The sequence below is a fragment of the Arachis ipaensis genome, chromosome B9 (assembly GCF_059453495.1).
Source record: "Arachis ipaensis isolate K30076 ecotype BB chromosome B9, ASM5945349v1, whole genome shotgun sequence".
NCBI classification, from domain to species: domain Eukaryota; kingdom Viridiplantae; phylum Streptophyta; class Magnoliopsida; order Fabales; family Fabaceae; genus Arachis; species Arachis ipaensis.
The window spans coordinates 152,007,794-152,029,069 of NC_142444.1; the positions used below are offsets into that span (position 1 = coordinate 152,007,794).

Genomic DNA, 21,276 nt, shown 5'->3' on the forward strand with positions numbered 1-21,276 from the left:
CTAAACAACTAGATATTATTGTTTCACATGTATGTACGTATATATAAAATATCCTTATATCTATATATATAGTATATGGCCCAAAATTAAATGCAATAATGCAATGTGTACCGAATAAAAGAAAAGAAAAGGAAATCAGTTTTGATCGGCTTAGTGGTTAATTAATCTATTTAAGTAAGTGTTATAAATTTAAATTTTATTTTGTATATATAATAATTTATTTGTTAATAATAAAATTTTAAATGGAGTTCTGATTTACAATAAATTAACTATTAATCTATTAAAAAATATCCTAAAAAAAAAAAAGAAAAACAGAAAATTTTCTTCTAAACTTATAAAGCATTAATAGAGACCCAAATTTTCAAAGCTTACCACTAATATCATTAATGGCCCCTACCAAGAAAGAAGGAATTTGCCTACCCAATGACACATGTTTGTCTAACGTTATGATCATATATCCATCCTTTTTTGTTTTTAAGTAAGTTGCTTCCACCACGGTGATAATATATGTAGATAACTCGTGTAAAATAATAATAACAAATAAATAAACAAAAGTTTAATTATTCTGTTAATCTTTATAGTTTTGCAAAATTTTTAATTAGGTTCTCTATATATATATATTTTTAATTGAATTCTTACACTAAATTTTTTTTTTTTCAATTAAGTCTCTTTTGATAGTAATTGACTTAATTGTATAAGGACTCAACTAAAAAAAAATTGGTGTAGAGACTCAAATAAAAAAAAAAAATATAGAGACTCAATTAAAAAAAAATTGATATAGAAATCTAATTAAAAAAAATATAAAAATCTAATTAAAATTTTCACGAAATTATATGAACCAACCGAATAATTAAACCATAAACAAATAATCAGGATGAAGTAAATTGTGCTATTTTCATGTGCTATATAATCTATCACACCATTCATTCTTTATTTATGCAGATATATAAGAACAAATATAAAAAATTAATTTTTTGTTAGTAAAATTTTTTATTATAAAATTATGTTCTTAATCTTTAATTTTTTGAAAGTCTCTAAAATTTAGAGTAAAAACTTCAAAAAATTTAACTGATATTAATTAAAAAAAATTAATACTCTAATTAAATTTATTCCTAAAAACAAAGAAAAATACTAAAAAACTAATATTTAAAAGCATGGGTTAAAAATAAGAATGTTTAATACCTGATCTTGTCTAAAACTTTAATTTGACTCAAATCCAAAACATATTTTAATAGGTTCGATTTTGTTACTTTTTATCTGGTTTATTTTTTGGTTAGATTCGAATTATACATGGGTTGCTTGACTGGCTCAAAGTAATTTTTTATAATAAAAATATATATTTTAAAATAAAATTAATCATATTATAATTTTATATTTTAATTATATTTTTATATTATACGATATTATTTTTATTTTAAAATAATTTATTTTAATATAAATATAATATAATATTTATTAAATTTAATTTTTAAAAAATAAAATTTATTATTTTAATATATAAAATTTATAAATTTGTATATACTAATTTCGAGTCAAATCAAAATAGAGATGATAATTTTTTAGCGTTAAATTTAGGTCTAACTAAACTTGATTTGATCCAATTCATTAATATTTTTAATTAAAAATAAATTGTTGAATTATTAGAATAAAAAAATTACAATACGAGTAAAAAGAAATTAAGAAAGCTACATAAATAGTCTCCGTTCGAAAGAGAAAAGTAAAAACATGTGGGCCGGGGACTCAGATATTTTCCTTCCAATTTTTTTTCCTTTTTTTTTCTTAGCTACTTTACCAAAATTGTTTATATTTTCAATAGAAATAAGTTAAATAACAATTTTAATTTGATTTTATTTGCTTTCTTTTTTTTTTTTTGGAAAAAATTGTTAGCACTTTTTTTTTATGCTATAAAAGTAAATTTTTTAATGTTTATAATTAATTTTAATACAAAGCAAAAATATATAAAAAAAAATGTGATGGGTAGATCATGAATTTGTTTATTTATTTTTTATTTATTTTGTTTTGAAGAAGTATAAAGAGGCAATACATATGCAGTAGAATGCATATAATGGGTTAATTTCAAATAAAAATTAAATTAGGGACAATTAATTAATTAACTTAAGATTAAATTAATATTTTGGTCTCATGCAATTAACATGATGATATCCGTTTATAAATAGGTACCTATCACATACCACCAATCCCATCCTACCTTACACTCACACATTTCATTCTTATTCTCTCTCTCAATCCACCATGTCTGACGAGAACCGCTCTCGAGGCCTCTTCCACCACCGCAAAGACGATGAAGACAGACCCATAGACACTGACTCTGGCTACAACAAGTCATCATCATACTCCACCGAGGAAACTGGTGGTTACGGTGGCTCTGGCGGTGGCTATAACAAGCCATCATCGTACGATGATAATCCTTCCGGTGGTTACGGCGGCGGTGGTGACTACAACAAGTCATCATCCTACGGTGAGTCTGGTGGCTATGGCGATCAAGGTGGTTACGATAAGCCTTCTGGCGGTGGTGGCTATGGTGAATCTGGCGGTTACAACAAGACAGCTTACTCCACTGATGAACCTTCTTCCGGTGGCTATGGCGGTGGCTATGGGCGTGATGACGGTGATCGAAGAAATGAAGATGAGGTTGACTACAAGAAAGAAGAGAAGCACCACAAGAAGCTTGAGCATCTCGGTGAGTTTGGTGCTGCAGCTGCTGGTGCCTATGCCTTGGTAAGTAATTTTCATTTTCTTAAGTAATTAATTAGTTTTTGTTTGCATGAATTAATTAATTTTGAAAATTGGACATGAACAGTATGAGAAGCACGAGGCAAAGAAAGATCCAGAGCATGCTCACAGGCACAAGATAGAAGAGGAGGTAGCAGCGGCAGCTGCAGTGGGATCTGGAGGTTTTGCCTTCCATGAGCATCATGAGAAGAAGGAAGCTAAAGAGGAAGATGAAGAAGCTCATGGCAAGAAGAAGCACCACCTCTTTGGCTGATGCCTCTATCTGTATACATACATATACGTATACATACGTACAACAATAATATTATTGAATTATTGTGCTTTTCGATTTTATGTATCTTTCGTATAATTTATCTTTCCAGCTTACTACTACTGTGTGTGGTTTGTATCTACTTATTGGGAGAATGTTATTGCTTTATTTGCTTCCAATATATGCTTGTATATGTACTCTGTTGATTACCGATATTATATAAAATTATTATTATTTATTATTATTATTATTGGGATGCTATTCAATTGTATCGTGGTCTCTTCTATAATACTTAATTTTACTATATGACACAAATATAAAAAGGTTGGATTCACCTCTTGTGTTTTTACCTTTTAAACAAATTAGACATAAATTTATTAAGTACCATAAAATATTCTTTGTATAGTTAGTTATTGTCTAAAGAAGAATAAACGCATTATGTATTTATATATATGAATATATGTATTATTTAATTTATTTTTAATATATATTTATATATTTATTTTATATTAATAATTAATATTTATGATTAATTTTGATGGAGACTATTTTAATAAAAAAATGTTTTTTTAAAGATGTTTATATGTGTCATATTATTATTGGATATCTTTATTAAATCGGTTAATAATTTATTTTTTAATAAACCCAATTGTCTGCATTATAATTATTAGACCCAGTTTGATCCGATTGAATTATACAATCCAAATCGAATATCTTTAAATTTTTTGATAAAAAGGTAAATATATCTCTAATTTTTTGTTTTGCAGACATTTAAATTCCTAAAAATTTAAAAATACAATTAAATTTCTAAAAAAATTTAGATTTATTGTTATTATTATAAAAAAATAAGTTTTATTTTAATATATTAAAAAGTTAAAAAATAACCAATTCATTAATATATCTAATAATAATATGATACGTAAACATTTTTACAAAAAGACGTTTTTACGCGTCTTGATGAAACCATCCCCAATTTTGATATACATGTATAACATGATTGTATGCATATGTGATTTAACTATTTAAGAGAAGAGAAAGAATCCTCTAACACATAGAGAATGTGTAAAAAGTAATGCTCTGAAAATCAAACGGACTATTAAATGGATAAAGTTAAAAATTTTAAAATTTAAATATTTAATTGAGATTATTTATATATAATATATATTTTTTAAAAAAATATTTTTTTATATTTTATTATTTTAATTTAATTAACTGATTATTTGATTGATTTTTTTTTTGTTCTTTAATCGGTTTTTTCAATTTTTTGACCCATTTGTTAGCAATTAATTTTTTATTTGAACTGTCTAATTAAGTATAGGGGATCAACAATTTTATTAAATTTTGGTTAACATATAACCAGTAAAAAAAAGTGAATAATCATATATTATTGGATGAAATTTCATACTATTAAAAATATTATTAATAGCTATTTGATAGCTACAAATCACAAAAATTTCCGACTCCTACCACTCTTCATAGTTAATTTCTGATTAATCCATTGAACTGGCCAGTTCAATCGGTTCTCATAACCATGATTAAAAATAGATCTGTCCCATTTTGATGGGTTCATCAAGATATCAAATACTACTTACTCTAGGTATCGATGACCACAACATTTCTGTCACAAGCTATTAACTATGGGGTCATACAAACTACAAAGCCACTTACAGCCACTGAGGTAGATACTTGAGCTAAAACGAAACAAAAATGAGAACTACTTTGGCAAGGAAAAAAACTATACTATTTGCACACATTTTAATTTTCCAATGTGAACTACTTTACAATTTTGGAGTTTTTACTCTCGTGTTTTTATTTTAATTACTCTGATTTATATGGTGTCTTAAAAAAAATTGGGGTCGGTAGCAAAATTAGTTAGTTTGCAAAAAGTACTGAAATATTCGCAACCACTAAATCATAAAAAAAGTTTAAGCAATTGATAACATAAAATTCTTGTCAAAAAAATAACATTTAATTAAATAATACATTTGCAACTTGCAAGTGACTAAGTTGTTTGAGAACTTAAATATGGTATGAAATCTCTCAAATTTTCAAAGATAACCTTATCCACACATGATTATTTGTTATCTCCATCAGAAAGCGATGGAGCAATTACTGAAAATCACTTGTATCATATGCAACAAGTGCTGGACATGTGTGCTCCAATCCAATAAAAAAGCACCCCGTATTGGCAACAAATATATTTAATGAACATTAAAAGCATCATAAACTCTAAGAATGGACATATACCGTAGATCGAAGAAATTAGTGTCCACGCACGTTACAAATTCTTATTTTTCGGTGAATTCACTTTTCTTGTCTATTATTTATTTCTTTTTTTCTTCTTTATTCAAATTTAATGATCAAAGTAAAAGTTTCTTATTCTAAAATGATGTAAAATGGTCTCTTACAGATCACCTATATATTACGGTAGGCGAATGCTAGGTAAACAATGACTATTTTAAATAACATGAACAATTACCAATCAAATAAAAATATATTAGGTCAATTCTATGGTGCCTATGAGTTGGTGTCTAAATTTTACCTAACTTACTTTTTGTAGTAAGTTTTAATTTTTTAAAAATTATTTATTATTATATCTTTTAAATTAAATATTACTTTTTAACCTTTTTTAGTAAATAGACACCACTTTTTAGGCACCATAGCATTTACCAATATATTATACCCTAATTTAATACTATTAATTAAAATTACTCTTTTAACCCTATTAATTCACATTATTTACATATTGTTCAAAAAAATTGTTAGTTACTTATACTTTTCCATTACGGTATAACTTCTGAGTATATAATTAATGAATGCTTTAATAACATGCAACACATGCATAACCACTCATTTTAAGTTCTTTTTATATATTTTTGGATTTTCTTAAAAGAGGGAAAATGTAGGTTAATAAATTTAGAATTCGTATAGAAAACCAAAATGTGTGAACATTAGTCAATAAAAAAACTATTTTTTAACCTTTATTTTCTAAAGGGTTTAGATTTAAAATTTAAAATTAAAATTTAATATTTAGTGTTTGAGATTTAAAGTAAAAAATAATTAAAAAAAATTGTCTGATATTAACTGAAAATATTAATTTCTTAATTAAAATCATAAATTTAATATAAATATTTATGTTTTTTATAGGTAAACATGTAATCGTCTATAGATAAAATTGATAATTGACAATTTTTAAGTGATTTAATATGTTTAATTAAATTATAATTTAACTACTTTTATAACTCTACATAAAAATAAATGCAGATGAATTTTTACCTTATTCATAATAACTTACTAATACGCATACACTAATGATGCCTAAGAAACTTGCAAATTCATTTTTAAAAAACATTTTTCGACAGTTATTTTTTCTTCTATTTCTTTATATTTGGTTATTATTGTTTTGAGGAGTGAATGTCCCTCACACACCAAGTGATTGGAATGGAGGAAGGGCAGTTACACCTCTCTCACGCGCATTTGCGTTTAATGACCGACCAATGCTTTTGCGAAAGAAATCTTGAATGGCTTGTGACTTATACTAAAGCCTTTAGAAAAGGTGCCTCTTACTTGAGAAACACGGTAGGTCACACTTCTTTGAGTAGTAGTACATCAAATCATCAATTAAGCATGGTAGGGTATGTTATCAAAGCTATTCAAGAAGAATACCCATTTTGTTATCACTACATTTAAAATAAAAGAAGAATTAAAAAGAAGAAAAAAAGAGAGTTATGTATGTTTGAAGTTAGAAACCCCTCTTGAGATTTTAATCATAAAGGACAATTATGATCTTAACACATAAGAGATGTACAAAGGACTTATAAGAAGGAGATTTTTGTTTTTGGGATCATGGTGAGGGCTGAAGAAGGAGAAATAGATGAAATATTATTCAAGACATAAGGCTTCTTCTACATCGGGCTATGCTTCTGATCCATTCTGTATTGGGCCTCAGTATGATATCAAGTTTTCTTGGGCCTTAAAAACGAACTTACACTAATTTTAGCCCAAGATAGATGTTAGTAATTAGATTTGTAAAAAAAACTATGTCGACACGACACAACACAAGACATGCCGACACACAAATTTTAAGAAAGGCTTGACATGCTATTTAGGTGTGTTCAAGCGTGTTCAAAGAAGTTTTTTTTTTATTAAGACACAGTTGGATACAGCAAACTTGCGTAGACAAGTGTCGACGAGTGTCATGTCCAAAATGTATTTTACACACAGATATGACAATTCAGCGAAATGTTTGTGCTTCATAGCATAAAAATAAAAAGAAAAAGGACAAGATGATGTGATGTGAGTGAAAAAGCCTCCATCATAGTCATTTTCCTACTTAACCAACTTGGGTTCATCTTAGTGAGTTGGTTAGCCGAAGAATTAGGTCACTCGACTTCTTAAGCGGATATTCGAATCTTACTTTGTATATACAACAACTCATTAACTAGTAACAAATGTTTAAATGGAGTTGGCAAATTGCAACCATGTTTTCTAAACACTAGATTCCCTTAAAAGGCAATAAGAAAATGAGAATAGTAAGAGAAGCAATGTACTTCAACGTTTTAGCAGCTTTGCCCTTTGCAGGAAGAAAAGAATATGTTCTTTACTTGCACAATATTGTTCTTGAATTATATAGCACTATGCTAAATTGCTAACCATTATGCATTATTTCAGGAAAAATTGAGGATCAACATCTATGGAGGTTGAGTTGGGTCTGAAGATCACGAGAATCAGAGATGATTCCACTTCCATTTCTGATTTTCAGTTTGCCAAAGATAGAGCAGGGCCTTTCTTCTTGTCTAAAGAAACCGATGTAATGTTCATCCTCACTGCACATCTCAAAGGTTCCTTTAACACTTTCCACTTTTTAGTTTTTATATATGTTTTGGTTTCTTTCTTATCTCTAGAACCAAACACAAACCACAGAAACAGTTAGCATAAAGATATTGTTGATCCTGTTAGCATGTTAATGCAGGATACAAGAAAGAGAACATTGAGATCAATATAAGTGAAGATGGCAGTGAGATTTCAGTGAGTGGGGAGAAGGAGGTGGAGGAAATGCACATGATGATGCCATTCAAGAAAGACCTCAAAATCAAAGACTTTAGAAAGAAGTTTAGAATCCCCGGGGATATAGAATTGGATAGGATCAAGGCCAAGTATAACCAAGAGGAAGCAGTTTTGAGGATTGTGATGCCAAAAAGGGTCAAAGGGATGCTTGGTGTTGGAATTGAAGAGGTGAAGGAAGAAGAGATTGTTCATAGAAAGCCACAAGAGCCCGAGCCGGAACCGGAGCCGGCAGCACAACAAATTGTGGCTGAAAAGGTTCCAGATAAGAGTGAAGAGGAAGGTCCAGCAGTGAAGAAGAAGCGTCCGAAAAGGCCATGGAAGCCTTGTCCTCCATTGTTCATAGGAGGATCAACTTTGCTTGTATCTCTTATTTTTCTTGTCATACACTATATTAGAGTCAGAAAGAGTTGATTAATAAAACGTGCTTTTCATTTTCCTTTTTTTTTGTTGGTTTCTCAAACTACAATATTGGAAGTTAATTTCATAGAGCTATATAGTTCATAACATATTTGACTAATCTTGTTCATCAACTTAATTTATGATAATTTAACATTGGCTAGCTTTTTAGTGATTCATGAAAAGTTAGTAGAATGTAAACTAAATGCATATCTATGTTTTCAGAGAACTAACTTGATGTCTTTGTGAAAATCTAATTTTGAGTATTTAATCATAGTTCTAAGATTACAATCTTTTTTTCTTAAAGCAAAATGAAAATAAAAAGATGGCAGAGAGAAACATCATTTTTTGGGCCAGAAGGAACACCATTTGAAGGCCACAATTCATGCATGATGGCACAAAACTAATAATTAGATTAAAAATTCTTTCCATGTCCATAAGAAAAGACTAAAAATTCTTTGGCATCTAAAACCAACAATATAATTTTTATGGAGGAATGCTAGAAAACTATCAAAATTTATTGTTTTTGTCAATTAATTAGTCATCAATATTTAAAAGTATAAGCTAAAAATATGTTATTAAATCACTAAATTAAAAAAATTGAATTGATAACTAAAAATAATAATAATAAATAATAAATTTTGATAGTCATTGAACATTTTTTATTTTTATCCATTTAAAGTGATGTAACTTTCAATTAATGCCGCTTACCTTGGAAACAAAATTTGATCATGTAATTTCATGAGAAGCACAAAAAATTCAAAAGTTATTTTACATGATTATCACTTGATAACACCTTTTGACTTTAACTATCACATTAAAAATATCCGATCCTAATAACACCAACCATTGTTTGAGGGGCCTGAATTCAATATATCAATACATACTAAGATAGCAATCTTAACTAATTTTATTTATATCATCAAGAGAAAATCAAATTCTCAAGTACTATAGGTAGATTTGTTTAAGTGGGTCAGTTGATAACAGGGAAAGAGAGAAGGAAAAAAAAAAAAAACGTTGTACCTATTTTAAACTTTTGGGTGAATTGGGAACATAATATTATAATTGATTGAGTGTGGCTTCAACCATCAACTCCTTGATTTGAGTAAACCAGAAAAATATTTTATGTTATCATTTTTATACATTAAATTAACACTTAGAGATGAGATATAACTGTATTATTTAGATTTATATTCTATATAATAATTAAAGTATCACAATACAAAATAAAATATGAAGGATAACTCATTTATTTAAATTATAGGTAAATCAACGCAAACTTTCTTTCACTTGTAACTAATTTGCTGGCCAGCATTGATTAACCTTTTTTTTTTAAATTGAAGTTCCACTGCAAGTTAAATTCAATATCGCACAATAGCAGTATTTATTTAACATTTTTTTATTGAAGCTCCACTGGGATATAAGCTCAATTCAAGTAGAGGGAACATTACTATTTTTGTGAACCAAGAACATGTATTGTGTTGCAAAAGTTTAGAGATAATGTGCGGCAAATCTTGATTCCGTGAATAAAGGTCATAAGTTTTATCCTGACCTTGACCTGAACTAGCCCCTTGTCAAGGAATTCAATTATGGATGGCAATAAACCAAGTCAAAGTCAACTTGAATGACTTGACTAGAAACTCAATCTCCTTGATCATTCATCTGGAACACTTGTTCTCATCTCAAGGAGGGAATGCCGGTGCAAATAAAAAAAAAAAAAAAAAAGAGAAAGTTGTATTATTTCTGGTTAAGGGTTCGAACTTTTTACAATTGCATATTATTCATTATGCTGGGTATTTTTGAAGACAAACCACCATAGCAAAAACTGCTCTAACATATTTCTTACTTAGAACAATTAGTAACAATTGTTAAAAATGATCAAATGTCATTCTCAATATAGAAATGGTAACACATAAGAGAAAGATAAATATAAAACGAAAGGTTGTTTCTTTTGTTGCATACTTGCTGACTTGAATAAAAGAGTGATTCCTGAGTTTTGATCAACTTCAATGCATCTTACAGTCAAGAGTTCAATGAAAACCACGAATCCTGATAATCCAAGAACGCGAATTGTAAGTATATGAACACATGAAGCAAAAGGAAAATGTGTCTAGCACACATCGATTAACAAAATCTGCTACAATGAGGATGCAGCAAGTTGCAGAGAAAATTGATTATACAATAGCAACATCACAAGACAAAAAGAAAAACAACCAAGGAGAGGACAATAAACAGCATAGATCACAAAGGATCCACATCAAATATTCTAAGCTCTATACATTTTACACGGTTCTTAGATACAAGAACCTCCCCCTTACAATTCTGATCTCCATTCTCAGCTTCTAAAGAAGCAAAATCCAACAATGGAAACTAAAGGGTATGCATAAAAAAGGTTAATCAGCAAGGTTTTGCTTTCCAAGAGAATCAAGCCCTTCTGTTCTGCTTCTCACAATTCTATGGAACACTTCCCTAACTTGGCGCTCCAAAGGGTCTAGCCCATCTTTCAAAGCATCACAAAGTTGTGCAACCTCTTGAGCTCTGTGCCTAACATCAGCTTCCTTTTCCTCTGTCAATGGGAACTGAACTGAATCAGCCAACTCATTCATCACTCTAGCACATTTCTCAATCTGATGAATCTCCCTGAGCAATCCACACGCATTCTTCCGGTCCCTCTTCTTGGACTCCTCCATGATCCTGTCGTGGAGCGATAGCATTGGAGCAGCCCACAAGAAGTTCCTAGGAATGTTGAAATGGACTTGAAGGCCGCGATCCTGGCAGGGAATTGCAGCCACAAGACACCACATGACGAACAAAAGCACCGAATTCATGATGAAAACCGGCATTGCAAGGCCTCCGGAAGCCACAAGCTCATTAGCCTTAGGCGGATGCATATTGTTCCCAATTGCTTGGAGCTGCCTAGCAGCAGACCAAGTTCGAGAAACACTCCACGAAAGGGATCGAAAATGCCCCAACGATCGATTGTGAAGATTGTTATTATGATGGTGGTCTCTACCACCACCAGTGTTGCGGCCAAATGACCTATTCCTATGTGCATTAATGGAGGCATTAGAAGAATCCTTATCATCAAGCATACCAATTGCCAAATCAATAAGAGCCTTCTTTGCTCTTCGAAATTGGCCCTCACCAATGCTCCTCTGGTTCCCTCCCATTGCACAACGAACAATCTCCAAGAGCTTCTGCCATTGGCGAATCTGCTCAATCCCATCACGGATTGCATTGCAAACATCCAAGGCCTTCACACTTCGCTCAAAGTACTCAGACACCATGCGATCCGAGGGTGGCCTTAAAACAAGCACCTTGTGGGTGTGGAGGATGGCCCTGAACTCCTCTTGGCAGCACAGGAACGAATCAAGGAGCTTCCCAACCCATGAAAGTGACACCAATTCTTCATGGCTAACCGACGACAGCTCAAGGAACTGGTCAGTCACGTGTTGCTGAAACGATTCCAGCTCCACCTCCAAGCTTGAACCTTCCATGGAGTGAACCTGATGATCACGGTGTATGTTCAGAAATGAACGGCCGAAATGGGACAATGATGACGGAGACGAACCTTGGTAGTCCGTTGCGGGCATTCTCACATAGAACACACTCAAGAACGATCAAAATCCAAGATTTATCTCCAAGTTGAGGACTTTCTGTTTTCTATTTCAGAACCCAGAAATGAAAGGACTAGATTTCAAAGACTTTTTCCCTCAAAAGAAAACCTCGCCTATTTGAAAACCCCAAACTTCAGAGACCAATTTGTAGACTCTATCAACATCAATTTGGAAACCCAGAAATCAAAAGCACAAATGACTTCCCACAAATTCCAAAGGATTCCCCCACTCAGATTCCAGAACTTTTCAGCTCAACTGAACCCAATTTGAGTTTAGAATCCAGTGAGATAGAGAGAGAGACAGAGAGAACCAGACAAGGAGTGAGAGAAACTAGAGAGAGAGAATGCGGGGACAAGGGAGAAGAAAGAAACATGGAAACCCTAAGTGGTAAAGAGAGGGATTTTATTGGGGCACAATTGCACCGCGTTTAGTGGTGGTTGCAATAAAAAGAGACCAAAAAAAAGGAATAAAAGAAAAGAGAGAGAGAAAAAAAAAGAAAAAGAAGAAAAAGCGAACCACGCATAAACAAAAAAGAATAAAAAATCACTAATGTAAAGTTTAAAGTGTAATCCGCAGTTAATTAGTGAAAAATAATTAATAATTAATGTGGTTTATGGAAGCAGAACACGCATCGAACACGTAGCGGACACGGTGGCAAGGACCTAGATTGAGGATTCAGAGGGCTTTCAGCGGTGTAGATCCCAATGAAAAAGGTACGGATGAAATCTGAACCGTTGAATTTTTGGGACAGAGACACTTATGCTGTCCCCACTGTACATCAGCACCTGAAGGGAGGGGAGGAATTTATAGTGTGCTACATGGAGTTGGGAGACTGTTTTACACTTTTACATGGGCCACCACGTGCTGGATTGTGGTCACGTGGGGTCCACCTTTGACACCCGGACAAATGTGGTTCGTACATAAGGCTTAGATAAAATGTTGATGGGTGTCGCTACCTCTGATAATTTAGAGGGACCAAAATAATTTAGGTAATAAATTGATGATTTTTAGAATTTTGTTTTTGTGAATATATAAATATTACTGACTAGGGAGTAGTGACAATCTTAAAAAATTTACAAAAAGAAAAAAAATTAACTACATGGCATTCTCATATAAAAAGGGTTGAAACACTCGTATTGTTAAAATACAAGGGTTTTTCAAATAATGAAAATTTATAAGAAGTTCGGAGTTTAATAAAAAATGAATTTGTAAATTTTATTTTTAGATTTACTATCATGATAAATAATCTATTTGTTATGGAATAATACTTATTCTAGCATACAGTTAGGCTACATTTGTTTTAGGGTTAAGTACGAATTTGGTATTTAAAATATAGATCAAAGTTTTTTTTGTTTCTAACTTTTTTTACATATAAAATCACCCCTAAGATTCAACGTAATTTTAAAATCGTCCTTTTAGATAGATTAATTTTTTAAATGACAAAATTATCCCTTTGCTCTCTTCTCACCACCACCACCACTCCATCCACTACTACTCCATCATCATCTGCACCAAAAAACATTCAACAACAACCTTAAATAAATAAAAATCAAAACAACAATTCATCACCAAAATCATCATCGTTAACAAAAAACAAAAAAATCATCATCATTATCAAAACAAACATTAACAAGAAAGAGATGGAAGAGAAGAGGGGGGAGGGGAAGGACGGCAGAGGGCAGGGAGGGAAGGGGAAGGAGAAGGGAGGCGCAGCGGTGATGCTGGAAACGCGAGGAACAACCACCACCTACCCGATAACGACGAAAAATACGAGCACACAACCACCACTTACCAACATCATCTCCAAAATTCCTTTAGCAATCACACCACAGAAACATACTAAGGCACCAAGCACACAAAAATCGATAACACAGATCATATCCAAGACTCATCGCATAACTAACTTGAAATTTCACTTCCCTACAAGCCAAACAAAAGAAAGCAAAGAGAAACCCTCTGAAACACGCCAAGGCTCGAGAGCTATTAGAATTAAGATTTAATGGTGAATAAATTGAATTCGAAAAATTCATCATGGAGTTAGCATCTGATTCGAAGAAGTCAAAGGGCAGGGAGCCAGGGAGGGAAGGGCTACGGCGCGAGTTTCTACGCTGCGAGGGCGACGGCCAAGCGACGGCGAGAGCGAGGTGTTGCGAGGCGAGGGTGAGTTGCGGCGAGGTTAGGGCGTGAGTCGCGGTGCTGCGAGGGCGATGGACAAGCGACGACGAGGGCAAGGTGCTACGCGTTGTGGAGAGATTGCTCGATGGAGTGAGAGGGAGTGGCGGCGATAATGTGACAGGGGGTTTTGACGGTGGGAGAGAGGAATGAGAGGGAGTTCAGATAGGAGGGGAAGGGTTGGGTACGGCGGTGGATGGGCTCTGTATCTTCTGTTTTTGCTTTTGAGGGGTTTTAACGGTAGGGAAGAGGAAGGAGGGGGAGTCCAGGTAGGAGGGAAAGGGTTGGGTGCGGCAGTAGTTGGGCTCTGTATCTTCTATTTTTGCTTCTAAAGAAGAAAAGAAGTGTATTTTGATCCGAATGACGATTTTAAAATTACATTATTGAATCTTAGGGACAATTTTGTATATTAAAAAAGGTTGAGGATGAAAAAATTTTCGACTTGTACCTTGAAGACCAAAATTGTACTTAACCCTTTATTTTATTATATATATTTATCAAGACATGGACATAGTAGTATATATCTAATGTTTGTTTGCTGAAACACAAAATTATGAAGAACACAGTTATATATAATTACCTATAAAAAAATATGTATTATGTATTTTTTTAAATGTTGATTGTTGAGACATAAATTTTTAACTTAAGATACTGATATTTTTTTATAGTTTTATTCATTAATATTTCAATAATCACAACTATATTTCTTTTATCTTCTAACTAATTTTTCTTTCAACTTTTTTTTATCCTCTCCTCTCTCACAGGTAACTTTCTTTTTTGCCTTCTACGTTGTCAGTTTCGGACAGCAATGACACTACCCTTCAACTTCTTTCTAGTGGTTCCTCTTCTCCAAAGAGCAAAGAGAACGTCCCCTCTATTTTATCCTCCCTCATTTGTCTCTGTTGTTCTTGTTCCTCTTCAAAATCTTTGCGACGATGAAGAACGATCATTGATTCAGTACTAGAAAATCACCACAGATCTATGGTGACAAAAAAGAGGACATGATGTCACCAGAGGTAGATTTGTACTGTATGCATCTGCTTTGTCTTTCTTTCACATCGTAATCTTGTGTCTTCATTGTTTTCTCTTTTTTTCGACTTGTAGTTTTGCGTTTCATTTTTGTGCTTTGATGTGGTCTTTTCTTTCTTCTGCCTCTAATTCAATTTACATTTGTTTGAATATTTTTTATTAAAAAATTAAATTTGTATTTTTTTATTTGAGATAAGATTGAAAATATTTTGTTAATTTTATACATCGTGAATTTAATTTGAATTTGTGTATTGTTTTCTTATTTGGAATAAGATTGAAATTTCTTTCTATTGATTTTATAATATTGAATTTAGTTTGAATTTGAGTTTTTTGTTCATTTTGAATTTAATCTGAAGATAGTAATAGTTTTTGATAATTTTTTTTTTAAAAATTAATTACTATGATTAATAAAGCAGTTGGCTTAATATATTAAGATAGACCAAGTTACAAACTTCTGTAGGTGTCTCTTCCAGCCACATCAAATTTGGTCTGGTTAGAGCAAGTTTTGCAAGAGAATGAGCTACACTATTTTTATTTCTCTTGATGTGAGATATCTTGTAAAACCTAAAACAACACAAAAGGGCTTTACAGTTTGAGATTATAGTACCAAAAGTCCCACCAAATGGGTTATTAGAATTTAAAGCATTGACTACTTCTATGTTATCTCCTTCTATTTCTATTTCTAAGAAACAAGTTTGGGCTGCAATATTCACTCCCTGGTAGAAAGCAAATGCTTCCGCTTCTCTAACTGAAAGTGCAGGAGCCACTTCCAATGTGGCAGCAGCTACAACAAGTCCATTACTATCTCTAATGACCACACCTACTCCTCCCTTGACTCCATTATTGCTAGCCGCATCCACGTTAATTTTGTATCTGCCTGGAGGTGGCTCTTGAATCGATGGTGATGAATTTGTTGGACGTAGAGCTTCTGCAAAGGAGATGGTTGCTCTCTCCAAAATCGTTTTCGCTGTCAAGTTCTCGTTCTCGAAGAGGAGTTTGTTTCTACTATGCCATAGGCCATGCAAGCAACAAATGAACAGCCCATTTCTCTCCTTTTCAATTTGGTTTAGAGTTGTCGATACCCATTCTAGCAACGGCATTCCGGCGGCAGCTTCTGTTCAGAGGTTAAAAGGTGACACGAACCAAAAACGAGATGTCCAGTCACAATCTTTGAAAAGGTGAGCTTCACTTTCTTCTATCATTGAGCACCTAGAACAGATCAGGTCACAATTAATTCCTCTCCTCTGAATATTTGCCTTTGTTAGCAGAGAGTTGTGCATTAATCTCCACATGAAATTCAGAGATCTTGAAGGAATTTTCATCTTCCACAGTTGTTTCCACTTCTCCTTTTTCTGGTTATTCGGACAGATACCTGGTTGTTGGCTTCGGTTGTGAGCTCTAATTATGTGGTAAGCAGTCTTAACTTCATACTCTCCTTTCTTACTGAACTTCCAATAAAATCTATCATCTTGTCTCTGCATGTCAATAGGGAGTGCTAGAATTTGGTTTGCTTCAAAAAGTAGAAAAATTTATAGAATTAGCTATTGCTTCCATGTATTCTGTTCCTGGTTGATCAGGTTATCCACTGTGGCTTCCTGCTCAAAACAAGTTCTGGACTCCAGACCTTGAACCCATTTTGATTAGGAAGTCATAGGTCTTCCCAAATTTTGATATTCCTGTCTGTACCAACTTTTCATAAACCACCCAAATTCAGCACCTCTTTTGCACCCCAAATGCTCTTTCAAGTGAAACTTAGACTATAGCTCTTCTTAGCTTCAATGAACCTCTTCCTATTGTAGTACTTGACCTTTAAAATTCTCGCAACCAATAAGTCTAATTTTGACATTAAAATAACATATAAAATTAAATATCTTTTTATGCCTATATATTTTTATATATTTATGTTTATATCTCTATTATGTTGAGACAACAACCATACCTATAGAATTTATATCAACTTAATCAAAAATGCTAATTTAAAACTTTAACGTAGTTTATGGGTATTTGGCAATGCATAAGCAAAAATGAAAACAAAGGGTTGCATGTGTAGAACACATGGGAGATTTTGTATGGGAAGATATTTTCTTCCGTAAGTCAAACAAACCTAATTGGATCTAAGCTACTTATTGATTTAGATTCTAGAAGCTCTTATAAGACCATAAGTTTTATCCAAGAAATATAAATAATTTTTATCTCTTTATTTTCTTTTGTTTTTTCAAATATAAGAAATAAAGGAAATAAAGTCAAGAAATTAATATAGGGGTTGGGGAGACGCAGTCTTTCGTGGATGGCGGGGTCAGATCGGTGAAACATTAGTGATTGGCTGGGTCTCTTTATTAATATTCGCTGTTTCTAGAATCAATAAATTGACAATGTGCCCCTATTTATAGATAGGCATGGGTTCATTAATAATTCTTAAAAAATATATATAATATAATTACTTAAATATCTCTTTTAAAATATGAATTTAGTTATTTTGTAGCCTAAAAATATATATTATGATTTTAAATTGAGAATTTTTTATTCAAAATATAAAAATTAAAATTTTAAATGTATTGATTTTGCATTTATTAAAAAATATTTAAAATATCTTACTAATAATAATTTTATCATTTGTTTTTAAGATATATATTAACTAAATTCTTAAAATATATTATATTAAAGTAAAACCGAATACATTGATATATTTTATTTATAATGAATCCAAGTATAATTAAAACGATAGTTGAAAGAATTAGAAATAGTGATAAACATAAAAATATTAAACAAAGTCAAAATTTACAATATCAATATCAATATGTTAAAATAAAGTTAAAAATATTTAAAAAACAAACTATTTCTTCTCTCTTTTTTTCTTTAGTGGCAAATAAATAAATTTTAAATAATTATACCATGTAAACATAAAAAATCAACTATTAACTAACAACTATAAAAAAAACATATTTGATATTTATGAAAAATATTATAGAAGTATTGCATTATTCTAATAATTAATTATTTATTAAAAACTACTTGCGAAAGTGCAATGTATCTCTGATGTCTCTCTATTGGAGGATTGAATTTAGGGCTGCGCAAGCAAGGTAGCATTTTCATTAGTCATCAATATATTTTGTTGCCATTATTATTGTGATGTGACACTCAACTCTCATAGATTGCGACTCTTAAGTCTTAACCTATTTTATTTCATTTAGCCCTTAAATAAAAAGGTTCATGCTTCCTCCTGTGTGGTTAATAACAAGGTGATACGTTACCAAGTTACTTCATACATCTTATGAATTCTTTACTTAGAAACTCTAAAAACTAGTAATTTTTTAATAATTTTGGTCATTATTTGATTAATATAAATATTAAATTATTTTTAATAAATAAACTTTATTATTTATATATATAAATTTTGAAAATTTTAAATATAAATTATATTAATTTATGTATATAAATTCTGATAAATATAAATATAAATTATATATTTTTATATAAAAATACTTATAAATATAAATGTAAATTATTATTGATATGTTTCAAAATAATGTATCACTACATTCCAAAAAGTTAATTAATTAGGAGTGCCTATAATCTTGTTTGGGCAAAGTAATATAAGATACATTATACACCTATATAAGTGGATGTTAACAATACCATAGTACCATACAATATACACTACTTTGTATTGAATATTTGTCTAAAAAGAAAAAGGAAAATCAGTGATCCACAATTATTCACTCACTGCTCTACAAGATATTTCAACATCTACCATATTGTTCTGAATGAGGGGTACCTTTCAATGACGTATTAAGTCCACCAACACTGAATGATATCGATGCGGACAAATTAAACTAGACTCTAATTAAATTTTGGCACCATATGTGTAGCTTTAACTATAAGAAATAAAATGCTTTAATTTTTTCCTGGTTCATTTTGGTTTAATTTTGATCAATTGTATTGCACATTGGTATGAACTATGAAGTATATATATATATATATTTTTAAATGTTAAAAAATCCATCTCGCTTTTCTTATATATATGGTATAGAAGTGTTTATATTATTATTTGAAGTGTTACAAATATATTTTCTCTATGTAATTTCTCATAAAAAGGGAAAGCCAATAAACATAGAGCTGGCTGTGAAATGCAATCCCAAAATCAGAAAATTTCATTGTCTAATGATTATTAATTTATTATGCATGTTTCATCATTCAATTTTATTTTATGAGAGGGACATTCAACTCTGACTATTACAGATTCCAGCAAGCTATTAGTTGGTGCAGAGTGGCACCTTATCTTCAAATTTATTTGTTCTCTAGAAAAAAGAAAAGAAATAATGGTGGAAATATAAAATAATTATAGTAATTAATAGAAAAGGATGAAATGAATATAATGTGTGGCAAGGTAACCCACAACTATGAGGAAACCCGTTTTCTCAGTCTTAAACAATCTCGTGTACTTATATATATAGGTTAGTGCTTAAACAAGCTACATGCGTTCCTTTTATTCTTTAAGCAATGTATGAAGTTATAGGCCATGTGATTGTGGTTTCCAAAATAATTTTACTTAATTAAGCACAAATTGACAAGCTATGGCCACTCTTATATATACAATCTCAATTCTCAAGGCAATGACTACGAGACATTGATTCACTGGCTTATGGCTGGCAAACCTTATTTTACTCAATAAAATCATAACGCACCCCAACGTTCATTCATATATTTGATTATTTGCATTGATAAATGATAATAAATATATAAAATTTAATTTTGATACACTCAGTGTAAAGTAATTTTATATATATATCTAATTACATAACACCATATCAGTAAAATAAATACCTTTCATATTGACTGCTTGAATAATCATTTAAAAGAATAGATATGATTGCATAAGTGTGTAAAAGATTTTATACTGTCTATGCATCAAAATTAAATTTAAATATATATTTGCATGATGTTACGTATGATGAACAAAAATAAGACTTGCCTAATAACATGTGCCTTAAGAATTACATAATAAATACATCTAAAATTAAATTTTATATTCTTTACAAATTTTTTAATTTATATCTTTAACTTGTATTCTTTAAGACACATGTTAATTAACTAAACCCATAAAAATAATGATGTTAAATATGATACATAAAAATAAGTAATTTTAAGTGTTTACAATGCACATCATTAAATATATTTTTCAAAAGATGTATCTCGCAGGCATGTGATACATTTTTTATAGACTGACCATCCACTTGCATTGTTGTATGTCTTCCATTTTTTTAAGACCTTGTTAATTGAAAGAAGAAATAGGATGAATATATAGCCACAGTTTATTGTTAAAGTCAATATCTACTTAATTGGAAACTTATGCAAGACAAAAACACTTGACATGCCAATCCATAGTTTCTTTTCTTTTATTCAACTTAGAAACTGAGGATCCATCTTCTTCACTCTTCAGACATTATTCCTTAAATTAATCAGATGAAGACATGAAGCATTTCTGGAACAATTGTACTCTAATATTACTTAGAGTTTAAGCATCAACTTGTCCTAATAATGATTATAAAGCCACATGCTTGTTTCATTTTCCGCAAAACGTTTCTTTTAATGTAAAATTTTCTTTCTTTCTCCTTAAAATTTGTATAGCAGCAAGACTATTGTAATATACTCTTGTTGATAAATAAATAATAATGGCTATATTATTTTCAACATATTTCTTTTTCGAGTTATGCTAATCATTGCCTTAAGATTTCTAACAAATAATTTATAAATCACCAATATAATGTTCTATCGTTGTAAACTTTCAATCAGCACCCTTAAAATATTGATTATCAAATTTGTTGTATATTGTTTTGGGCATTCTTTTATACGGCAAGTTCACGCATGGCCAAAGAAAATGTTGTCACATGACACATGCTCTTCAATCATTAAGTTTGACAAGAATGCCTCTAGTTATTCAAGCATTAATTGTTATGTTCCTACCCCATATGCAACTACCCCAAGATTATT

The 21,276-nt window shown here is 30.9% G+C and overlaps 4 protein-coding genes across 5 annotated transcripts; 2 read left to right on the forward strand and 2 right to left on the reverse strand.

Moving 5' to 3' along the window:
• Positions 1–2,188: 2,188 nt before the first annotated feature.
• Positions 2,189–3,251, forward strand: LOC107618664 (uncharacterized). Its single transcript, XM_016320787.2, has 2 exons — positions 2,189–2,739; positions 2,822–3,251. Exons 1-2 carry the CDS (start codon positions 2,254–2,256, stop codon positions 3,005–3,007), a joined length of 672 nt encoding a protein of 223 aa, XP_016176273.1. The 5' UTR covers positions 2,189–2,253; the 3' UTR covers positions 3,008–3,251.
• Positions 3,252–7,386: 4,135 nt separating this feature from the next.
• Positions 7,387–8,512, forward strand: LOC107616886 (uncharacterized). Of its 2 annotated transcripts, none has more exons than XM_088500150.1 (3): positions 7,387–7,599; positions 7,676–7,845; positions 7,977–8,512. In XM_088500150.1, the coding sequence occupies exons 2-3, from the start codon at positions 7,698–7,700 to the stop codon at positions 8,480–8,482; spliced, it is 654 nt and encodes a 217-aa protein (XP_088356276.1). In that variant the 5' UTR covers positions 7,387–7,599; positions 7,676–7,697; the 3' UTR covers positions 8,483–8,512. The 2 variants fall into 2 exon arrangements, with proteins under 2 accessions (XP_088356276.1, XP_016174262.1); XM_016318776.3 differs by having other exon boundaries at positions 7,387–7,536.
• Positions 8,513–10,563: 2,051 nt separating this feature from the next.
• Positions 10,564–12,626, reverse strand: LOC107618126 (protein ROH1D). Its single transcript, XM_016320076.3, has one exon. It carries the CDS (start codon positions 12,058–12,060, stop codon positions 10,861–10,863), a length of 1,200 nt encoding a protein of 399 aa, XP_016175562.1. The 5' UTR covers positions 12,061–12,626; the 3' UTR covers positions 10,564–10,860.
• Positions 12,627–14,187: 1,561 nt separating this feature from the next.
• On the reverse strand, positions 14,188–16,766 carry LOC107616295 (uncharacterized). Its single transcript, XM_016318270.1, has 3 exons — positions 16,658–16,766; positions 15,738–16,399; positions 14,188–14,319 (listed from the first exon to the last, which is right to left on the reverse strand). The coding sequence occupies exons 1-3, from the start codon at positions 16,764–16,766 to the stop codon at positions 14,188–14,190; spliced, it is 903 nt and encodes a 300-aa protein (XP_016173756.1).
• Between the last annotated feature and the right edge of the window lie 4,510 nt (positions 16,767–21,276).

Bases quoted from the DNA above. Each gene is read 5' to 3' on its own strand.
- LOC107618664 (XM_016320787.2), top strand. From the start codon at position 2,254: ATGTCTGACGAGAACCGCTCTCGAGGCCTCTTCCACCACCGCAAAGAC. The intron at 2,740-2,821 runs GTAAGTAATTTT...GGACATGAACAG, and splicing joins CTGCTGGTGCCTATGCCTTG to TATGAGAAGCACGAGGCAAA.
- LOC107616886 (XM_088500150.1), top strand. From the start codon at position 7,698: ATGGAGGTTGAGTTGGGTCTGAAGATCACGAGAATCAGAGATGATTCC. The intron at 7,846-7,976 runs GTTCCTTTAACA...ATGTTAATGCAG, and splicing joins CCTCACTGCACATCTCAAAG to GATACAAGAAAGAGAACATT.
- LOC107618126 (XM_016320076.3), bottom strand. From the start codon at position 12,060: ATGCCCGCAACGGACTACCAAGGTTCGTCTCCGTCATCATTGTCCCAT.
- LOC107616295 (XM_016318270.1), bottom strand. From the start codon at position 16,766: ATGCAGAGACAAGATGATAGATTTTATTGGAAGTTCAGTAAGAAAGGA. The intron at 16,400-16,657 runs GTATCTGTCCGA...ACCTCTGAACAG, and splicing joins CAACCGAAGCCAACAACCAG to AAGCTGCCGCCGGAATGCCG. The intron at 14,320-15,737 runs GTTTGTAACTTG...CACAACGCGTAG, and splicing joins TGGAAGAGACACCTACAGAA to CACCTTGCCCTCGTCGTCGC.